Source organism: Mobula hypostoma, chromosome 24 (assembly GCF_963921235.1).
Source record: "Mobula hypostoma chromosome 24, sMobHyp1.1, whole genome shotgun sequence".
Classification (NCBI taxonomy): domain Eukaryota; kingdom Metazoa; phylum Chordata; class Chondrichthyes; order Myliobatiformes; family Myliobatidae; genus Mobula; species Mobula hypostoma.
The window spans coordinates 20,272,878-20,293,649 of NC_086120.1; the positions used below are offsets into that span (position 1 = coordinate 20,272,878).

Sequence of the window (20,772 nt, forward strand, 5' to 3'; positions counted from 1 at the left end):
TTAACCAAGGTTAAACATTACTGAATTATTCCACTCATATAATCTCACTCATTTTGCTAGGTTGAAAGAAATACTTCTCCTTTTCTCACCTTTCTGTGTGCATGTGTGTTTTGCAAATATGCAATTATAGAATAATTATTTTAATAGCTTTGTTACTAGTCTAGGCTCCCATTTCATTTATATTAAAAGGTCTACTTTGTCTTTTGTAATACATCTTGGAGATTGAATGCAGAATTTTTAAAAAAGTAACACAACAATAATTCGATAGATGATGAATCTGTCTTTTGAGTTATAGAATTGTGCAGTGTAGGAATGGACCCTTCTGCCCACCTTGTCCATGTTGACTGTGATGCCTCTCTAGGCAAATTCCATTTGCCTGGATTAGACTTGTATCCTTCTACTCCTTTCCAATGCAAGTACCTGCCTAAATGCCATCTAACCATTGTTATAGCATCTGGCTCTACTGTTTCTTCTGTTAGTTTACTTATCTAACCTCCATCCTCTGAATGGAAATACTTGCTCCTAAGATCTTTAAATTTTTCCTCTCTCATCTTTAACATGTGTCTTCTAGTTGAAGATTCCTCCGCCCTAAGAAGATTTTGACTAAGTCTATGCCCCCCGTCATCTTATAAACATTCCTCAGCTGAGTTTTTAGTGAGAATAAACCCAGTCTATTTAAACTCTCCATATAACCACAGCCACAGCCCTCCATTCTAGGTGTAACATCCTGATGAATCTCTTCTGCATTCTTCCTGATGCTACCACATCCACCTTGTAGCTTCTTGACCAGAGCTCTGCACAACACTCCAAGTGAGGCCTGACCAATGTTTGAACAAATGCAGCATAGCATCCCAAGTCTTATACTCAGTTTCTTGGTCCATGAAACCGAGCATGCTGAATACTTTCTTCCCTACCTTAGCTACATGCAGCCCAAGGTCCTCCTGTATATCAACACTCCTGAAGTTTCTGCTGGTTAACTTGTATGTCTTGTTAGTATTTAGATTATGAGAACACTCAGTCCTCTTTTATTGTCATTTAGAAATGCATACATGCATTAAGAAATGATACAATGTTCCTCCAGAGTGATATCACAGAAAACAGGACAAACCAAAGACTAACACTGACAAAACCACATAATTATAGCATATAGTTACAGCAGTGCAAAACAGTACCATAATTTGATAAAGAACAGACCATGGGCATGGTAAGAAAAAGTCTCAAGTCTCGATCGACTCCCAAGTCCCCAATAGCAAGCGGCAAAGGGAGAAACTCCCTGCCATAAACTTCCAAGGCACTGACAACTGCCGATGCCTTGGAAGCAGCCAACACCGAGTCCGTCCATCGAAAACTTCGAGCCTCCGACCAGCCCCCCAATACAGCCTCCCGAGTGCCTTTGACCTAGCCCCGGCCGCTGAAACAAGCAAAGCTGAGGATTGGGGGCCTTCTGCTCCGGAGATTCCGGTTACCACACAGTAGCAGCGGCAGTGAAGCTGGCATTTCAGAAGTTTCTCCAGATGTTCCTCCGTACTGTCACGCCTGTCTCCATCAAATCAAAATTGTGCACGGTCCCCTACTTGACAGATTACACATGTCATTCACCGGAGAGTCCATGTGCGCTCCGTTGTGTCACCATCTTCTCCTCGTCAAATGCATTACCTCACAATTGTCTGGATTAAATTCCATCTTTCAGCACTCTACCTGTCTTTCCAACTGTCCTTCCAATATCCTCAAAGAAATATGAAATCAAGATGATATCATATTTTTGAATTGGGGATCTGTTTCAAAATAAAACGAAGAAGAACTATACCAGTCATTAAGAAATGGGCAATAAAGGCACCATGCAATGTTGGTTCAAGTTCAAGAAGCAATTCATAAAAACGAATCTGCTCTGCTTTCAGTACGTTTCCTTTGAAAACATAGCTTGGCTCACTACTTCAAGCCTATAAAGGGACTTTAAGTATTTTTAGCCTAGCGTTGGGGATTTAAAAAATCATTTATAGTTGCTGCAGCAAAGATTAATAGAATATTCCCTTTTTCAGAATTCTAACTATTGCAAAATAGTAATTTATTTTTAGCAAGCTGCATAGTGTGTGAAACTCATCAAATACATTAACAAATATCTAATGTATCCGGAAGTTTAAAAAAAAATGCTTTAAATACACTGCAGGTCAGGCAGCATCTGTGGCAACATAATGAAGGGTCATTGATCTGAAATGTTAACTCTGATTCCCTCTCCACAGATGCTGTTTGACTTGCAGAGTATTTAAAGCATTTTTTAAAACTTCAGGATACATTGACGTTTTAACAACATTTTATTCTTATTTCAGTTTCCTAGTATCTGGAGATTTTTGGATTTTCACCTATTGGATCCTGATCTGCAGTCATAGATATAACCATTTATAATCTTTGCCCATGCACCATTTCTAAATTATCATGTGTGCTCTACTAATACTAAACAGAAGGTGCATGGTTCTGTAAACCATGTCATCATCCAATACCTTTCCAAAGATCTCACAGGAGAAACAAAGGAAGGTTTTTTTTTAATATTCCTGATGGGCAGCATTAAAATAGATCAAATAGGAATTGATCTTAGAAAACAGCTTTTGATCGGCTGCAGTGTCAAGTTTCCAGTTATCAGTTTGACTACTTCAGAGACTGTGCCACTGGATGTGCTGCATGGCTAGAGGCGAGTTATCCTAGGCAGTCAAAATTTAGAGAGAGGAGAACTGGATAGAAGGACTGAAGACTGTATACCCCTGGAAATACCTGGGATTACACTTCTACTCTAGGAGCAAAGCTGGAAAGCTCTTTTCAAAGGCAGTACTGATCGGTAATCTTCTTGAGACAGCTCTTGCTACACTCGCCCACGTGTGAACTGCTCAGCCTACGAAGGCAAAGGCTGCAGTTCATTCTAAACTGCCTACCCACTGGATGGTTCCAGGCTGTGGCAGGTGAACTTTGTTATCTCTCCCAATGTGCAGCGCAGAACTGCTGTTGGACCACCAATGTTCTCTCTTTTACCTGGAGCAGAAACTATTATTTGGAACAGACATGTAGATTTACAAGGTTTTTGAACTTTCTAAAGGTTCACAGAGTGTGAATTGCTGCTGAATTGGTGGCTTGTGGCTCCCTAACTGAAGCTGGATCTCTACTTCATTCACTTGATCAATCACTACCTTAATGGCCAACTTGTCTATAAGCATGAGAAGAAGTTTCTCAAGGTTGATGCTGTGCTTTGTTTCTGGGGAGCTTGCATGATGCATTTATTCTCAGGCACAAGAAACTGCAGATGCTGAAATCTGAAGGAACACACAATCTGCAGGAAGAACTTAGTGGGTTGAGCAAGATCTGTGGGATGAAAGGGATTGTTAATGTTTTGGGTTGAAACTATTCATCAGGACTGAGAGTGGGGAGATGAGATGGCCAGTAGAGCAAGGGAAAAGGGGGTGGAATGAAAGGATTCTAAGTTGATGGAGTGTGGAGTTGGAAGACTCTGGCTGGTGAGTGATAAATGGAGACAATCAAAAAGAGATGAAAAGGGGGGAGGGGAAAGATGGAGCAAGATGAGGGAGAGGAGATGTAGATCGGGGACACCTCCTGGAGGAAGCTGAGCAAGAACACAAAACACAAAGCTGGATTTGGATAAGTAGATGAGAATGGGAACCATTAGAGGAGAAGGGAGAGGTGAAAGACAGTTAGAACCAGATGGGAGTGGATGGAAACCTGTGTGTGAAGTGGATGGATGGAGCCAGGAGAAGGAAGGGGATAAAGATGGGTGATGGAGAGGCTGGGGGATAGGAAAGTGGACCAAAAATGAGAACTGGAGGATTGGAAGGGGAAGGAGGAAAGAGATGACGACAAAAGAAGGGGAAGGTACCAAAAACTGGAAAATATGGTATTCGTGCTGGTGGATTATAAATTATCCCGGCAGAAGTTGGTGCTCCTCCTGTTTGCGTAGGGCTTCATCTTGGCAGTAGAGATGGACAAGCTATTGTGGGAATGGGCAGGAGTTTGAAACGGTCTGCAGATGAGAGCTTGGGATGCCCATTGCAGACTGAGCGAAAGTGTTTTGTGAATTGGTCACCCAGTTTGTGTTTGGTCTCACTGATGTAGAGGAGGCCACACTGGAAGTACTGAATGCAGTAATCAGGGTTGGAGGAGATGCATGTTGCAGCTGGCAGAAACAATGAAGGATGGTATAGTGGATGCTGAGGGTCATAGGGTGGAAGGTAAAGACAAGGGGAACTCTATCTCTGTTCTGTCTGGGTAGTTGTAGAAAGAAGCTTTTAGACCTTCCTGATGGAAGAATTAAGGTGTATGAAGACTGTGTAGTGAAAGTGAGTTGGGGCTGGGGAATTAGAACTTTTCCAAATGCTGGAGGGCTGGTGAGATGTCCCAGATATAGGTGGAAAGGGACTGGAGAAATGGAGACGGGATGGAGTCAAGGTATAGGGAGATAAGTTCCGTGGGGCAAGAACAGGCAGAAATAGTGGCTTCTCAACCTTAATGTGTGGATAGAAACATAGAAACATAGAAAATAGGTGCAGGAGTAGGCCATTCGGCCCTTCGAGCCTGCACCGCCATTTATTATGATCATGGCTGATCATCCAACTCAGAACCCCGCCCAGCCTTCCCTCCATACCCCCTGACCCCCGTAGCCACAAGGGCCATATCTAACTCCCTCTTAAATATAGCCAATGAACTGGCCTCAACAGTTTCCTGTGGCAGAGAATTCCACAGATTCACCACTCTCTGTGTGAAGAAGTTTTTCCTAATCTCGGTCCTAAAAGGCTTCCCCTCTATCCTCAAACTGTGACCCCTCGTTCTGGACTTCCCCAACATCGGGAACAATCTTCCTGCATCTAGCCTGTCCAATCCCTTTAGGATCTTATACGTTTCAATCAGATCCCCCCTCAATCTTCTAAATTCCAACGAGTACAAGCCCAATTCATCCAGTCTTTCTTCATATGAAAGTCCTGCCATCCCAGGAATCAATCTGGTGAACCTTCTTTGTACTCCCTCTATGGCAAAGATGTCTTTCCTCAGGTTAGGGGACCAAAACTGCACACAATACTCCAGGTGTGGTCTCACCAAGGCCTTGTACAACTGCAGTAGCACCTCCCTGCTCCTGTACTCGAATCCTCTTGCTATAAATGCCAGCATACCATTCGCCTTTTTCACCGCCTGCTGTACCTGCATGCCCACTTTCAATGACTGGTGTATAATAACACCCAGGTCTCGTTGCACCTCCCCTTTTCCTAATCGGCCACCATTCAGATAATAATCTGTTTTCCTATTTTTGCCACCAAAGTGGATAACTTCACATTTATCCACATTAAATTGCATCTGCCATGAATTTGCCCACTCACCCAACCTATCCAAGTCACCCTGCATCCTCTTAGCATCCTCCTCACTGCTAACACTGCCACCCAGCTTCGTGTCATCCGCAAACTTGGAGATGCTGCATTTAATTCCCTCATCCAAGTCATTAATATATATTGTAAACAACTGGGGTCCCAGCACTGAGCCTTGCGGTACCCCACTAGTCACCGCCTGCCATTCTGAAAAGGTCCCGTTTATTCCCACTCTTTGCTTCCTGTCTGCTAACCAATTCTCCACCCACACCAATACCTTACCCCCAATACCGTGTGCTTTAAGTTTGCACACTAATCTCCTGTGTGGGACCTTGTCAAAAGCCTTTTGAAAATCCAAATATACCACATCCACTGGTTCTCCCCTATCCACTCTACTAGTTACATCCTCAAAAAATTCTATGAGATTCGTCAGACATGATTTTCCTTTCACAAATCCATGCTGACTTTGTCCGATCTTTTCACCGCTTTCCAAATGTGCTGTTATCACATCCTTGATAACTGACTCCAGCAGTTTCCCCACCACCGACGTTAGGCTAACCAGTCTGTAATTCCCCGGTTTCTCTCTCCCTTCTTTTTTAAAAAGTGGGGTTACATTAGCCACCCTCCAATCCTCAGGAACTAGTCCAGAATCTAACGAGTTTTGAAAAATTATCACTAATGCATCCACTATTTCTTGGGCTACTTCTTTAAGCACTCTGGGATGCAGACCATCTGGCCCTGGGGATTTATCTGCCTTCAATCCCTTCAATTTACCTAACACCACTTCCCTACTAACATGTATTTCGCTCAGTTCCTCCATCTCACTGGACCCTCTGTCCCTTACTATTTCTGGAAGATTATTTATGTCCTCCTTAGTGAAGACAGAACCAAAGTAATTATTCAATTGGTCTGCCATGTCCTTGCTCCCCATAATCAATTCACCTGTTTCTGTCTGCAGGGGACCTACATTTGTCTTTACCAGTCTTTTCCTTTTTACATATCTATAAAAGCTTTTACAGTCCGTTTTTATGTTCCCTGCCAGTTTTCTCTCATAATCTTTTTTCCCCTTCCTAATTAAGCCCTTTGTCCTCCTCTGCTGAACTCTGAATTTCACCCAGTCCTCAGGTGAGCCACTTTCTCTGGCTAATTTGTATGCTTCTTCTTTGGAATTGATACTATCCCTAATTTCTCTTGTCAGCCACGGGTGCACTACCTTCCTTGATTTATTCTTTTGCCAAACTGGGATGAACAATTGTTGTAGTTCATCCATGCAACCTTTAAATGCTTGCCATTGCATATCCACCGTCAATCCTTTAAGTGTCATTTGCCAGTCTATCTTAGCTAATTCACGTCTCATACCTTCAAAGTCACCCCTCTTTAAGGATGAGCATTATAAAACCTTTAGCAATAGCAGGAGCAGGAGGTGAAAGCATTTTGCTCAATAAAGAAGGAGCATGTTGACAATGATAGTGAAGGGAGATTCTTTCTTTCAAGGTATGTCTAAAAGTTCAAAAGTAATGGGAAGAAACTTAAACTTTTGGCTCCAGTCAAGGAAGGTGTAACTGAGGTAAAGACAGCCTACCTGAAAGCCACTTTGGCAATTTCTGTTGAAGGTGCTCTAATCATATTGCATTGCTTCACTGGGAGTTTCAATTTCAATTACAGCAGATGTAACCTATACTTGCTTAACCAGACCATGTCCAGTGTCCACACTCCTTGCTTTGAACAGTTTGGAAGTGACCATGAGGACATCAGATACACTATTAGCCAGTTATGAAACTGCAGCTCTCATGGCATCATTCTCTCAATTTGTTAATGAGCCTTACCATGAAGGAGACATATGATGGTAATCATTTGGAGTTTATCATTATCAGTAAAGAAACAAAGCTATGAACAACTTGTCCTCAGTGAAGATTCTTTCTACATAAATATTATTAAGGCTTTGTTAGACATCAACTAAATTGCTAAACCTGATAAGGCTGATAGACTGCTAAAATTTAAACGTAGTTATCTGTACTGAGAATAACTTGAAGACTTTGGTTTGAAGGAAAAATTTTCTCTGACTACAGTCACAATAGCTACCTTATTTAGGTATATTATGTGCTATTATGTGTTTTCATTTTCGTGTGTTTATAATAGTCTCATCTATTCATATACTGGTGAGCACATCATGACTCATTGTGATTCCTTCTAAAGCAGCTGAATTATGTGGTCAAAGTTGAATTACTCATGAGCCAGCATATGGAGTTCTTAGCCATATCAAACCAAGGAACTTCCGCACAGATCATGACTATGTCTTTTAAAGATGACTGCAACTGCATTTTTGCATGGTTCCTTTGGGACTTTCAAACTGCGAATCTCCCAGCTGATTTCAAAATTATCACTGAAACAGTACTCAGAAATGTGTGTTGGGAGATTGTGTACTAGGGCACAGGCATGTACAGTATTTTCCATAATGTGAGCATACACTATTGCCTCTACATAATGAACCGAAGACCTGTTCTTGGAGAAACCCTTTAGCAAATGTTATGTTCCAAGTAAGTTTATTCTTATAGTGCTGTGTTCAATTGGGTTCCCTCTGGTTAATCTCTTGTTTTAAAAATATTTCCCTCTAATAATCTTGGTAGTAACAATGTACAGTGGCATTTCAAAAGTTTGGGCACCCCTGGTCAAAATTTCTGTTACTGTGAATAGTTAAGTGAGTGGAAGATGAACTGATCTCCAAAAGTCATAAAGTTAAAGATGAAACATTTTTTTCAATATTTTAAGCAAGTTTAGTGTATTATTTTTGTTTTGTATAATTTTAGAGAGAAAAAAAGGGAAGGAGCACCATACAAAAGTTTGGGCACCCCAAGAGAATTCAGCTCTCAGATAACTTTTACTAAGGTCTCAGACCTTAATTAGCTTGTTAGGGCTATGGCTTGTTCACAATCATTATTAGGAAAGGCCAGGTGATACAAATTTCAAAGCTTTATAAATACCCTGACTCCTCAAACCTTGTCCCAACAATCAGCAGCCATGGGCTCCTCTAAGTAACTGCATGGCACTCTGAAAATTAAAATAAATGATGCCCACAAAGCAGGGGAAGGCTATAAGAAGATAGCAAAGCGTTTTCAGGTAGCCATTTCCTCAGTTCGTAATTTAATAAAGAAATGGCAGTTAACAGGAACGGTGGAGGTCAAATTGGGATCTGGAAGACCAAGAAAACTTTCCAAGAGAACTGCTTGTAGGATTGCTAGAAAGGCAAATCAAAACCCCCGTTTGCCTGCAAAAGACCTCCAGGAAGATTTAGCAGACTCTGGAGTGGTGGTGCACTGTTCTACTATGCAGCGACACCTGCACAAATATGACCTTCATGGAAGAGTCATCAGAAGAAAACCTTTCCTGCGTCGTCACCACAAAATTCAGCGTCAGAAGTTTGCCAAAGAACATCTAAACAAGCCTGATGCATTTTGAAAACAAGTCCTGTGGACTGATGAAGTTAAAATAGAACTTTTTGCCTGCAATGAGTAAAGGTATGTTTGGAGAAAAAAGGGTGCAGAATTTCATGAAAAGAACCCCTTTCCAACTGTTAAGCATGGGGGTGGATCGATCATGCTTTGGGCTTGTGTTGCAGCCAGTGGCACGGGGAACATTTCACTGGCAGAGGGAAGAATGAATTCAATTAAATACCAGCAAATTCTGGAAGCAAACATCACACCGTCTATAAAAAAGCTGAAGATGAAAAGAGGATGGCTTCTACAACAGGATAATGATCCTAAACACACCTCAAAATCCACAATGGACTACCTCAAGAGGCGCAAGCTGAAGGTTTTACCATGACCCTCGCAGTCCCTCGACCTAAACATCATCAAAAATCTGTGGATAGACCTCAAGGGAGCAGTGCATGCAAGATGGCCCAAGAATCTCACAGAACTAGAAGCCTTTTGCAAGGAAGAATGGGCGAAAATCCCCCAAACAAGAATTGAAGGACTTTTAGCTGGGTACAGAAAGCACTTACAAGCTGTGATACTTGCCAAAGGGGGTGTTACTAAGTACTGCCATGCAGGATGCCCAAGCTTTTGCTTTGGGCCCTTTTCCTTGTTTGTTATTTTGAAACTGTAAAAGATGGAGATAAAAAAGTAATCTTGCTTAAAATATTAAAAGAAATGTGTCATCTCTTATTTATTTATTTATTTTTGCTCAGCATAACAAAACTTTCAATTTCCGGATACACTTACATTTACATTTCTTCCCCTCACAGATATCAGGTATCAGAACACTTCCATCAAAATGTAGACATCTCCACAACATCCTGTACAAGTGCCCTTATTAGTGTAGCAGACATGTTTACATCTATATACTGCAGAAAAGGTTGAAATGTGTCATCTTTAACTTTATGCCTTTTGGAAATCAGTTCATCTTTTACTCGCTTAGCTATTCACAGTTACAGAAATTTTGACCAGGGGTGCCCAAACTTTTGCATGCCACTGTACGTTAGTGAGTGCCAATTTGCATGCTAAAAGCCATTTGTCATGGGCTTGGATTGTTGTAATCACGTCACTGAAGGTGCAGTCTCCTATTACTTGCCTGGCACTCATCTTGTCCTAACACACTGAAAAGGATTAAAAGTCAGATTTGATTAAATCAATGCAAACTCAACTATGGTACATAGCAACCACAGTTGCAGTTTGTGTGTTTCTAAGACTTTGTATTCAACAATAGCAGATTGTTTAACATGAAGCAACATTGTATTTTTACATTATATCCTGGAGTGCAGTCATTTCTAACACATTATTTTAGAAACACAGAGGGGAAACCAGAACTACTGCTGCCCTATAATTGGTCATCACATCTCTTTCTAGTCATTTGCCCAGAGTTATAAAATGATGTCCATGCACCTTGAAGTCTACATGTCCACGCTTGGCTGAAGCAGACTGTAAGTCGATTTAAATCTATTCAGTGTGTGAGAGCAGAAGCACGTACATGGTGGGGTGGAAGAGAGTGAAGCTGCATACACCTCTATCCTCAGCCTCATAATTGATAAAGAGATTAATATGAAGTCTTCTGCAAGGATATGTGCGGCAGGGAAATTATTGTCTATAATAATAAATTCAGGCTCATCCCCATGAAATGGCTGAAGTTACACACCTGCACTGAATAAAGGAAACCTAGTTATAACCGCATCATGTAGCGTTCTGTACTTTCTAATCATTCTCACTGTACATTTCATCATGTTCCTAATGTGTGGTCTTGTAGGTAGTAAAAGCAGAAACCTGCTCCATGTGTTTGGATTGACACCATCCCTACTGGCAAGAATAGTATCTGGTCCAGGGTTCCACTGTGAGGTTGGAAATGTGTTCACTATGCTCTTTGACATTTCAGGGTTTTATCTGATGATATATATGTACTTTGACAATAAATTTACCTTAAACTTTGAACTGTAGACTTCCTGGCACAATGGTGAGCCAAACACTTCCATGTGCAGAAGAACTTGAAATTGGTATCATTCCACGCATCTGCTGCTGTTGTCATTCTAAGTGTCAGGAGCACAGATCTGGAAAGTCACTTACAAAGTTGTGGTTGTTAGTTGTTCCTCTAGGGAAACACCCCTAGCAATCTGCAGTGTGGCTTGCAGTAGCCCTATATAGAACTGCCACTCCGGTCTAGTATGGTGATGCATGATCCACTACTTGATGCTGATGGCCATTTTTCTCTGAATCTGTAAATATGAAACCAATATTTAGATTGTTTCCATTGGCAAATATACATGGATTTTAAATGAAATAGGTATAATTTTTGTGTCTTATATCTGGATTTAAAAACTCATTGGCAAGCTATTTAAAGGCAAATATCTCATTTTCCCGATTTGGTAAATAATTGATGTGAGAAAAGTAAACTGACAACTGAAGTAAATTTCAGAATCTGGAATAATTGCAGAAAATTATTTCCTGTCTTGGGGTTTGGTGGGGACACCCTTGCATCAATTGCTGATCTAGGTTAAATTGGCTAATTGCTATTTAGTTTATCTGGTACAATTAGCCAGTAAAGACACAATTGGTTTTGCTTAATATTCACCAAATAGTAAAATAGGTCACCAAATGGCTATCCATTCTGATATCCAGAAAACCACCGATAACCCATCCCCATCTCCCACCAGACCACCACCACCCAGCACCTCTACTGTTCAAAGGAAGGAAAACATAGGCTGTGCATGATAATGGAATCGCACTGGGAGAATAACAGTACCTTTAAGAATAATACATGTTGGTTTTTGCCCAAAGGTTTCATTCCGCTATCACTGCCAGCTTTACTCAGAATGGCGAAGGACAAACCAAAAAGTCCGATTGATGGCTGCAGACCAGAAGAATATCGCTCAACATTCTCTCCTCTCTTCAAAGCTTGTGAGGAAAGATTCTAGTGAAACAATTGTGTAAATTCATTGACACAGAGAACCATAAAAAAATGACAATTCATAAAGTCTACAGTCCTTGAAACGTGCTTTATAATCTCAGCAAGGAATGACAAAACAACAACTTGTTTAATTTCATGGAATACTCACAAGACGCAAACTTCATTTGCAACACTCTCAGGAGACAGTATATATGCAGCCTGCATCTAAATGCATTCCCAATAAAGAGTGGGGTTTTGAAACCTCATATTAGCTCCACTCATTTGGATAGTATTGTTATTCCATTGTAAGATTGAAATTTATGGAATGGGACCATTGGAATTTGAAATTAGACAATCATTTGTTCTACCATGTTTAAAAAATGACTTAAGGTTACAATGTGTTGAACTGCTTTTATTTTGAGAGATATGGCCTCGGCATTGCACAGTAGCCAGTTATTGGGTCGGTCAGCACTAAGTAAAATAGATTTGGAGATCTTTATTTCTTGTGAATGTTGTTTATAAATGAAGTGACAAAACAGAAATCTGAGCCCTGGAGGAAATCAGAAAGTTTAAATAGCGGTTGCTGAGTTTTGAATTGTAGATGTTTGGAACTTCCACGTTTAAAAAGAATCTGCTGAAGTATTTCTTGACTTGTATACAGGATGTAATGCTGGTCTCATATCAGTGATTTGCAACAAATTGACACATTCTAACACTATTATGGCATTGATTTTTGGGAAGCTTTGTGCTTGCTTTACTAAATGACACTTCGGAGCACCAAAAAATCTGCATGTTTTTCAAGATCACTCATTTGTGATACAGTTAGTAACACTGCAGTCAGCTTTCAGCACTCATAGTAAAGCGCTTAGTCGGAGAATTTCACTAAATGGAATACCTTCTGAGGTCAAATTTGCAATATTGAAGCAGAATAATGTTTTCCAAATGGGATAAGAGGAAGTAAAAATGTTCCCAATGGAGAATTGAAGCTATGGTACTCATTAATGAGGGAGGAAAGTAGAAAACTGTTATTCAATATGCTTTGTATAGTAGAAGATTTGAATCTTTGCTGTATAATCTAATCTTAATATGGTTTGGGCTTTGGTATAGAATGAGTTAGGGAATTAAGAAATTTCTTCATCAAACATGCCTTTATGTTTCATTGGTTAATGTTTGTTAGGGCTCCTTTGTATATTAAAGCTAGGACGCTGCATCTCCCATTGTGTCTTTCCATAACCATTTGGTGAGTTAGGCAGCTAAAGAACACTATATATGATTACAGCAGCTAGTATTAAAACTTAGTCTCCAATGAATATACCACTTACTATATTTTTTGTCATAGAATACCTGATGCACATTTTAAAATTACTTTTGTGAAGTTCCAAAAATTATCTAAACTTTGAACACACAAGCTTAAGGAGACTGAAAAAATATATGATAAATTTTGTTCAACAGTTTTCATTTATTGTCTCTTTGATTCCAGAACTAAAATGAATAGTAATGTACCAGAGAAAACCAGTATTGATAAAACTCTACAGCACTCTTCATCTCTCATTTCACGTTTGTGTCTGTGTTTGTAAATTATTTGTATTTACTGCAAGTTATTAGTGATATAGTGTTAAAGAGTAGGAAATTGAACACGTTATAGACCTCACACCTCACCTTTTAATTATCTTTCAAAGTTGTTGATCATCCATAAAATATTAAATAAATGCATTTATGATGCTATCAGTTTAAAGCACTTGTAGAAAGACAAGTGTTAGATAAGAAGATAACCTGTTGACCCATTGGCAATGCACTTTTAGGTTTTCAGCATTATGGCCTTTTTTTATGTAGTAATGTTGCATTTTATTCAAAATACAGATTTGGTTTTATTTTAAACCAATTTGGCAAATGATGAATTGAACCTAGTGGATATATCTTCATTGAATTAGAGTGGTAATGAGAACATAAAAAGGAGCTTTTTGATTGGAAATTCTGGTTTGCATCTATTTATAACTTTTGAAAATTTAACTAAAAGTAAATTTAACTGAATTGATCACTAACATTTCAAAAATAGTCTTATCACATTCTTTTAATATCCTAAACATTTCACAACCACAACTATTAGATTACTGTTTCATTGCAGAATTTTCATTATTATTCTTGTTGTCAAAGTGATCAGCATGTGTTTGCTCAACAACGTGTATGATGCTGAGATAGATCCTAAGATGCGCTGGGTCACACCATTACTCATGTAACCTGAGGTCATTGGGTGTTTCGGGTCTTTCAACATCATACACCCTTGGCCAGGCGATCTGCTCAGGGTTGATCAGGCCCCGGCTTGTGTCCCAGCAACATTGGTTCACAGGTCACACTTCTTGATCCATAGTCATCTGGAGCAGCATCCATGACAGTCCTGATGGCTCTTCTTTTTGCAGCCCCAGTAATGTTAAGGAGAAAGTAGGTTTTGCAGAGTGAGCAGCCAGCAAAATTTCTATACCCCACTTCTATAGGCTTGCAACATGCCCTCCACCCCTGAATCTGACATTGCTGTACCAGCTCCTGGAATTTGGCCTTCTTACACTCAAATGTCTCTTCAGTCTGGTCTTCCCAAAGCACCTGCTTTGAAGTTTCTGTCAGAAATGACCATGTGATGATGCTGTGTTGAAGTCAGGGAACTTTAGCTGCTTTCCAAGATTAATTTTCAGTTGCCAGTCAAACACCGTGGTGAGCAAGCCTGATGGTGATCTGGGCTGAGGCTGTGGTTGGTCTCCAGCTTTGACAAAGGCTTTGGGCTTTCTGGATTGACAGAGGTGCATGACCAAGGAGATATTTTCTGCCACTGCCTTCAGCACCTGGTCATAGCACCAGCGGTAGCGGCCTTCTCCCAAGGCTTTTGGCAGTTGCTGAGGATGTGTTCCAGGGGCCCTCTTCCAGGACAGAGAGGACATGATGGTGCCTCGCTTTTGCCTCAAGCAAAATGGTTCAATGCACTAGGCTGGACATCGTACACAGCTTGGATCATGAACTTGATGCAGTGGGGTTCTGCCTGCCAAATATTGGAACAGAAAATGTTCCGCTTCAGCGCACCATCCCACCTTGTCCAAGCTTTCTGCTGCCCCATTCAGGTGGTACGGATGTCCTCAATAGCTGTTCACGCCTCTTCCTGGACCAGTTTGCTTCTGTCCCTGCCCTGGGCCCAGTTGAAGGAAAGCTTCCGAGCCCCGTGTGACCAGATGCCACTATCCCTAACAGACAGTGTATAAAGGTGTAGAAACAGCAATGCAAAATAAAGGAGTGCTGCGAACTATGTTGGTTATAGTTGAAGAGAAGGTATTGGCTAGGAGACTGTGAAAGCCACTTGCTTAGGGTATTTTATATTTGATGGAACAGAGAAACAAGGTTTTTTATTATGTTACCTAAACAAGACTGAGTAGCTTCAGTCAGTATTACATCTGAAGTATCAGACTAGAATGTACAAGTTGAGGGTTAGACAGGGGTGAGATTGGCACATCTCACTTCATAAATCTAACTCTGAGTTAAGCATTTAATTAAGAAAAGTTTGTAATACTTTGCTTTCTTAAATTGAACCTTTTTATTTGAGCTTATTCTAGTTTATGAATAAAATCACAGTATTATCAACATTGGAAAGAACTTCCCCATTGTTTGTTATGTGAATGAGTTTGAAAACAGGGTAGAAGCTTACCCGGTTTATGGAAATATCAACTATGAAAGGTACAGTGGTGTGCAGCAGCCTTTCCTCTGGTGATATACAGAATCTTAGCAATATAATCTGTTAATGATGTTTTTGAACACTTAATGCTTGAAAAGCTGTTATTTTACTGCCTACTGGCTGAAAGAATTTTTGCCGATTTGGGTAATGTGTATACCTCATTGTCGGTACTCTATAAGCATCTCTCTAAGGAGTTTAGATATAAAACTGTAGAATTAAATTGAATTTCCTTGAATTTTCTGATATTGCTTTACCTTGAGCTTTAATTTGTTTACTTAATTCCCTTTCTCTCAGTAATTTCTGTGTGCTGACTAAACATGTTTTATTGTATAGATTTTTCTTGGTAGCTTTTAATAGTGTCTATAGAATTGTATTCATATGTGCTACAGATATAATTTTTTATTTTTGCTTAAGGCATAAATTGCAAAACTTAACCAAGTTGCTGCCCTTTGAATCTTTTAGTTAATTGTTCACCAAGTTAAAAGTGAATCAGGATCGGAATTCTGCTTTTTTTTTGCTGCAGATTCTTAATATTTGATCTGCACTTAAAAAAAAATTTAATCCTCGCCCAAAGCCAGTTTTCAAAATATATATGTGCATCAATAGATGTACTCATTCCGTTGGGTTTATTTTTGAGGTGTTGATTGAAATTTGGAGATGTAGTGAATTGGTTGGACAGACTCATTGTACTTGATTGAGCTTTATAAACTTGACTGTTAGAATATTTCTCAAAATTAAATCTCCCAAAGAGTAGAATTGGAGATGCAATGTGTTTGCAACCAGTTAAGTGTAAAAATTAAAAGTTTCTATTGAATATAAAGTTAGTAGAAATTCAAGGAATGGTACATGGTTCAGGGAAATTATGGTGGGAAATGATGAATGAATTCCTGCTCTGATGCTAGTAATGTAGCCATGGTATTATACAAGTATCCAATGATCCCAATGCCAAGAAGGGAATGGATATCAATTCACTTTCCTGTTCCTGATCATTGTCAACTGACTTCTGTTGCTCAGTGCACATTTATTGATATCTTGGTGAAAAAAGATGGGCTAGCCCGTACACAACAAAATAATCATTTGTATTCTAAAGGATAGCCGCATGATAATGTATCAAATGGTGACCAACAACCCCTGAATCCTTGGCCCAGCCAGAGTTAGGAAACTGATCCATTTTTGAGTTATCAAGTATTTTAAAAATAACCATTGACTAAATTGGCATTGTGGCAAAAATCACTCTCAAAATTGTAGAAATGTAGCTGAGATATTTTTTTCATAGTTGCACAAAATTTGGATTAATAGATGTGGAAAGATAACAAAAGATTGTACTCCAGTTGTAAAACTGACACTATTTTCCTTCTGAGAATGGAACGGAACTCTAATTTTACATAAAATACTGTACCAATTTACTTTAAAGATCCTCCGTTTGGATCTTCAGCAAATACATGTTTATTTATTATTTTTCAAAGTTTTAAAATGCCTTAATTGATGCACAGATATTTATGACAAGATTTTCAGAACTCTAATTTTGTTCCCAGAGCCCTGGTCTCATGCTCTGTTTTTCTTCATTGATTGGTTGTCATGAATTAAATGGATTCAAGAAACAGTTGCCACTCTTGAACTTGTTAGAATTCTTTATTTTAATTATGTAAATGTGCCTCACTATTCTGTGCTATCTTTCAGACTCATTGGAGGTAAGTCTGGATTTAATGTTTTGGATGAGATAATAATGCATTGGAAATCCACATATGAAAATGGTACAGCTTTATAAACTTGACTGTTAGAATATTTCTCAAAATTAAATCTCCCAAAGGGTAGAATAGGAGATGCAATGTGTTTGCAACCAGTTAAGTGTAAAAATTAAAAGTTTCTATTTTATTTTATCTAGAGCAAGATTACACACATGGATTAATGGAGCTCATGATCTAAATCAACTACTCTGCATTTAAAATTAATGTTATGTGCACTTGGTAGATTTATTTGTGCATGTTTCTAATTGCTTAGTATTCCAAAAATAAGTTTGATTTCAAAAAAGACACAGCATCTGGCTGAACCATGCAGAACAAGAATTTCAAGTTTGATCACACTCCTTACTTAATCAGTTAAGGTAAAATAGGAGCTGCCAGTACCTGAAATAAAAAGAAAAATGCTGAAAACATGTGGCAGAATGACATGTCAAAGGGTCTTTGACTTCTAACATTAACTATTTCTCTTTCTACAGATGCTGCCTGATCTAATGAATGTTTCCAGCATTTTTTAATTTTATTACAGACTTCAGCAACAGTAGTTTTTGACACAAGTGTCTAAATTGAAAGAGGGCATTTATCATGCTTCATAACACTGTTCCTGCTTAATGGCAAGCATGTATGTTGCCTGGCTCAGTTCTGTTATAGTCAAATAACAGGGGCTCTTGAATCAAATCAATAATGGGTATTTGAATAAGGTACAGGAAGAATATTACTCAAGTGGAAATTAAAATTACACAGGAAGAGAAAATATGAGGCAAAATCTTTCGTAAGATCTTTTATCTTTAAAGCACCTTTGAATTTGCACAAAGAAATCAGTAGCTAGGATCCCATTGAGGAGTTGTTTGTATGTTAATCCAATCACCATGATGCACTGATTTATATCTCCAATGCAAAGTTTTGGGAATTAATCTTTGGAAAAGTTCTCTCATCTATAAACCTCTTTATCTGATTATACCAAAATAGTACTTGTCACATTTTAGGAAGGTAAAAGCATATTTTAATCCATTACTTAGATGGGCTTTTGTTAGTTCCATTGAATGAGGAACAAGACTAGTGGCAAAAGGAGGTTGCCTATAAATCCTCTCTAAACCTGAAGTGTTTGATAATGACACTCTAAAATTACTTGAACAGGATACAGCTCTTTTTTGTATTGATTTAGTGTTGGTTGAATTTGAAACTTTGTGGAGTAAATTCTTGTTGAGGATGGAAACTGTTCAGTAATTGCTTCTTTCTCTTTGTACCATCACTTGAAAGAGTCAAAAAGCTTATTATACGAAAACATTAATTCAATCAATGATGTTTCATTCACTTATTTCCAAATGTTTTATTTTTGAAATATGTTTTTGTAAAGACTGTTTTTGAAAAGGCTATACCAAGCTCTTTGCAGAAAGGACTTTTTTGCATGGAAATGAATTGAGGCTTTAGGCACCTCACCAGGTGTTGAATACGTTCCTGTGGTTTTTGTCCCAATGGTAGTTAATTACTATATATGTTGTTAATGTCATTATTCTTTGAATGTATGATGTCTTAACTATCTGGTTTGCAGTTGCTTTAAATTGTAAATATACTGTATATCCAATCATTGTACTCTTATTATCACAATTATTATAATGCCTTTGGCTGATTATCTTAATTCCATTTTATAAATAAGATACATGTACTCACAATTCAATTTAGTACCTGGAATAAACCTTATCCAAACTCCATTCTGTTTGATGAACTTCATTGCTATAACTATTTTATACATATGTGTTTTGATATTAAATCTGCCCAAAGTATATGTAAGTTATTTAAATCCTGTAGACCAAAAGAGAAATTAAAGTTTTGAACTTGATCTGCACTGAGTTGCCAGCTAGATTGATAGTTAGTATGCTGGGTATTCTTGTAAGATGACAGAGTTGGAATTGGGTGAGGCTGCTTCTTCTGATTTGATCTGTCTTCTGCTGGAAAGAGCACATATGATTAACTGGTAAAAGTATTGTTGGCTTTAGCAGTGATGCCAAATGTTGTTTCTGTCTGTAGGTACCTCCGTAAACATAGTCCACTTGGTCAAGCTGTCAGAGAGCTAACATTCTGTGGATCATTCATCAGGTCATATGTTGTACAACTCACAGACAAATTCATGTCTGTGAGTTCATGGATCCATGTCTGTGAATTCATAGCTTGCCATTTCACTTTTGCAATGCTGCTTGTTACATTCTCCTGTATTTTGAATAACACTAGTACTGAAAACATTTTGCATTTCAGAGTACAGTATTAGACTGAAGTGTAATGAACAAGTGGTATTGTATTATCAGCTTTTGAAGCATCAGAGCAATAACTCTGACCAAAAGCAAGTTGATCATTATATCCTAGAAAGGTGTGATGCTGGTACTTCTAAGCATCTGTTCACAGATGGAAGATGCCTTTGACTTCTTTAGATCAAAGAAAAGACAAATAATCCTGGATACCTAGCAAAATATTCAGGTTATAGGCTCAGCACATAAGGAACTTCTGCAATAATGGCTATAGCTGTTATGATTGACCTTCAACAATCTCAACCATTGGACTGTTTCCCTATTGATCCCCATTGTTTTTACTTTTACCAGCTCATTGCTACCACACATATTGTATAGACAATCACCTCTCACCTCTAGAATTCAGCTGTTAGTCCATGAGGCCTGGAGCCCAGCAGTTCTGGTGGAATCATTTTAGCGACGTACAGGTGAGGTTATTGGTGAGTAGGGTGCTGCTTAACAGTACCACTGATGACACCTTCCACCACTTTTGCTGATGTATGAGGACAGTCTGATTCATTGGGTGATAATTGCCAGACTGAATTTGTCTTTTTTTGTGGAGAGGGCATAGCTGGACAATTTTCCAGATTGATAGGTAAATGCCACTGTTGTAACTATTGGAAATGTGTGCTTTGGAATGCAAGTCTTCAATATTAATGATGGGATGTTGCTTGGTTCCATAGCCTTTGCTATACACTCAGTGGCCACTTTATTAGGTACATGTGAACACCTGCTTGTTAATACAAATATCTAATCAGTCAATCGTGCAGCAGCAACTCAATGCATAAAAGTATGCAGACATGGTCAAAGATGGGGAAAAAATGTGATCAAAGTGACTTTGACTATGGAATGATTGTTGCTGCCAGACAGAGTGGTTTGAGTATCTCATAAACTGCTAATCTCCTGGGATTTTCATGCACAACAGTCTCTAGAGTTCACAGGGAATGGTGCAAAAACAAAAAGCATCCATTAAGCGGCAGTTCTGTGGTCAAAGATGCCTTGTTAATGAGAGAGGTCAAAGGAGAATGGTTCAAGCTGACAGGAAGGTGACTGTAACTCAAATAACTAAGTGTTACAACAGTGGTGAGCAGAAGAGCATCTCTGAATGCACAACACAATGAAACTTTAATTGGATGGGCTACAACAGCAGAAGACTACATCGGGTTCCACTCCTGCACCTAATAAAGTTGTCACTGAGTCTATCTATCAGTACTCTCATCTATTTCCTGCTATCAGAGGGCGTACATCAAACTGATGGAAGACTGGCCTGTTTGAGAGTGAAAATTTCCAGAAGAAACTGATCATCTACTTCG

The 20,772-nt window shown here is 38.9% G+C and overlaps 1 protein-coding gene and 1 long non-coding RNA gene across 5 annotated transcripts in view; one reads left to right on the forward strand and one right to left on the reverse strand.

Moving 5' to 3' along the window:
• LOC134337276 (E3 ubiquitin-protein ligase MARCHF2-like) overlaps window positions 1-20,772 on the forward strand; it is a 91,643-nt gene extending 70,871 nt beyond the window's left edge. For 2 of the 4 annotated variants that reach the window (XM_063032144.1, XM_063032145.1), the window contains one exon: window positions 11,618-20,772. In XM_063032144.1, coding sequence (XP_062888214.1) covers window positions 11,618-11,770 — 153 coding nt within the window. In that variant the 3' untranslated portion in view covers window positions 11,771-20,772. Of the gene's footprint in view, window positions 1-10,198; window positions 10,265-11,617 lie in introns of those variants that run through there. The other 2 variants (XM_063032147.1, XM_063032146.1) reach the window with 2 other exon arrangements.
• Window positions 16-11,720, reverse strand: LOC134337279 (uncharacterized). The gene is made up of 3 exons (XR_010015959.1): window positions 11,583-11,720; window positions 10,762-11,055; window positions 16-1,775 (listed from the first exon to the last, which is right to left on the reverse strand). It is a non-coding gene; the product is annotated as an uncharacterized LOC134337279 (long non-coding RNA).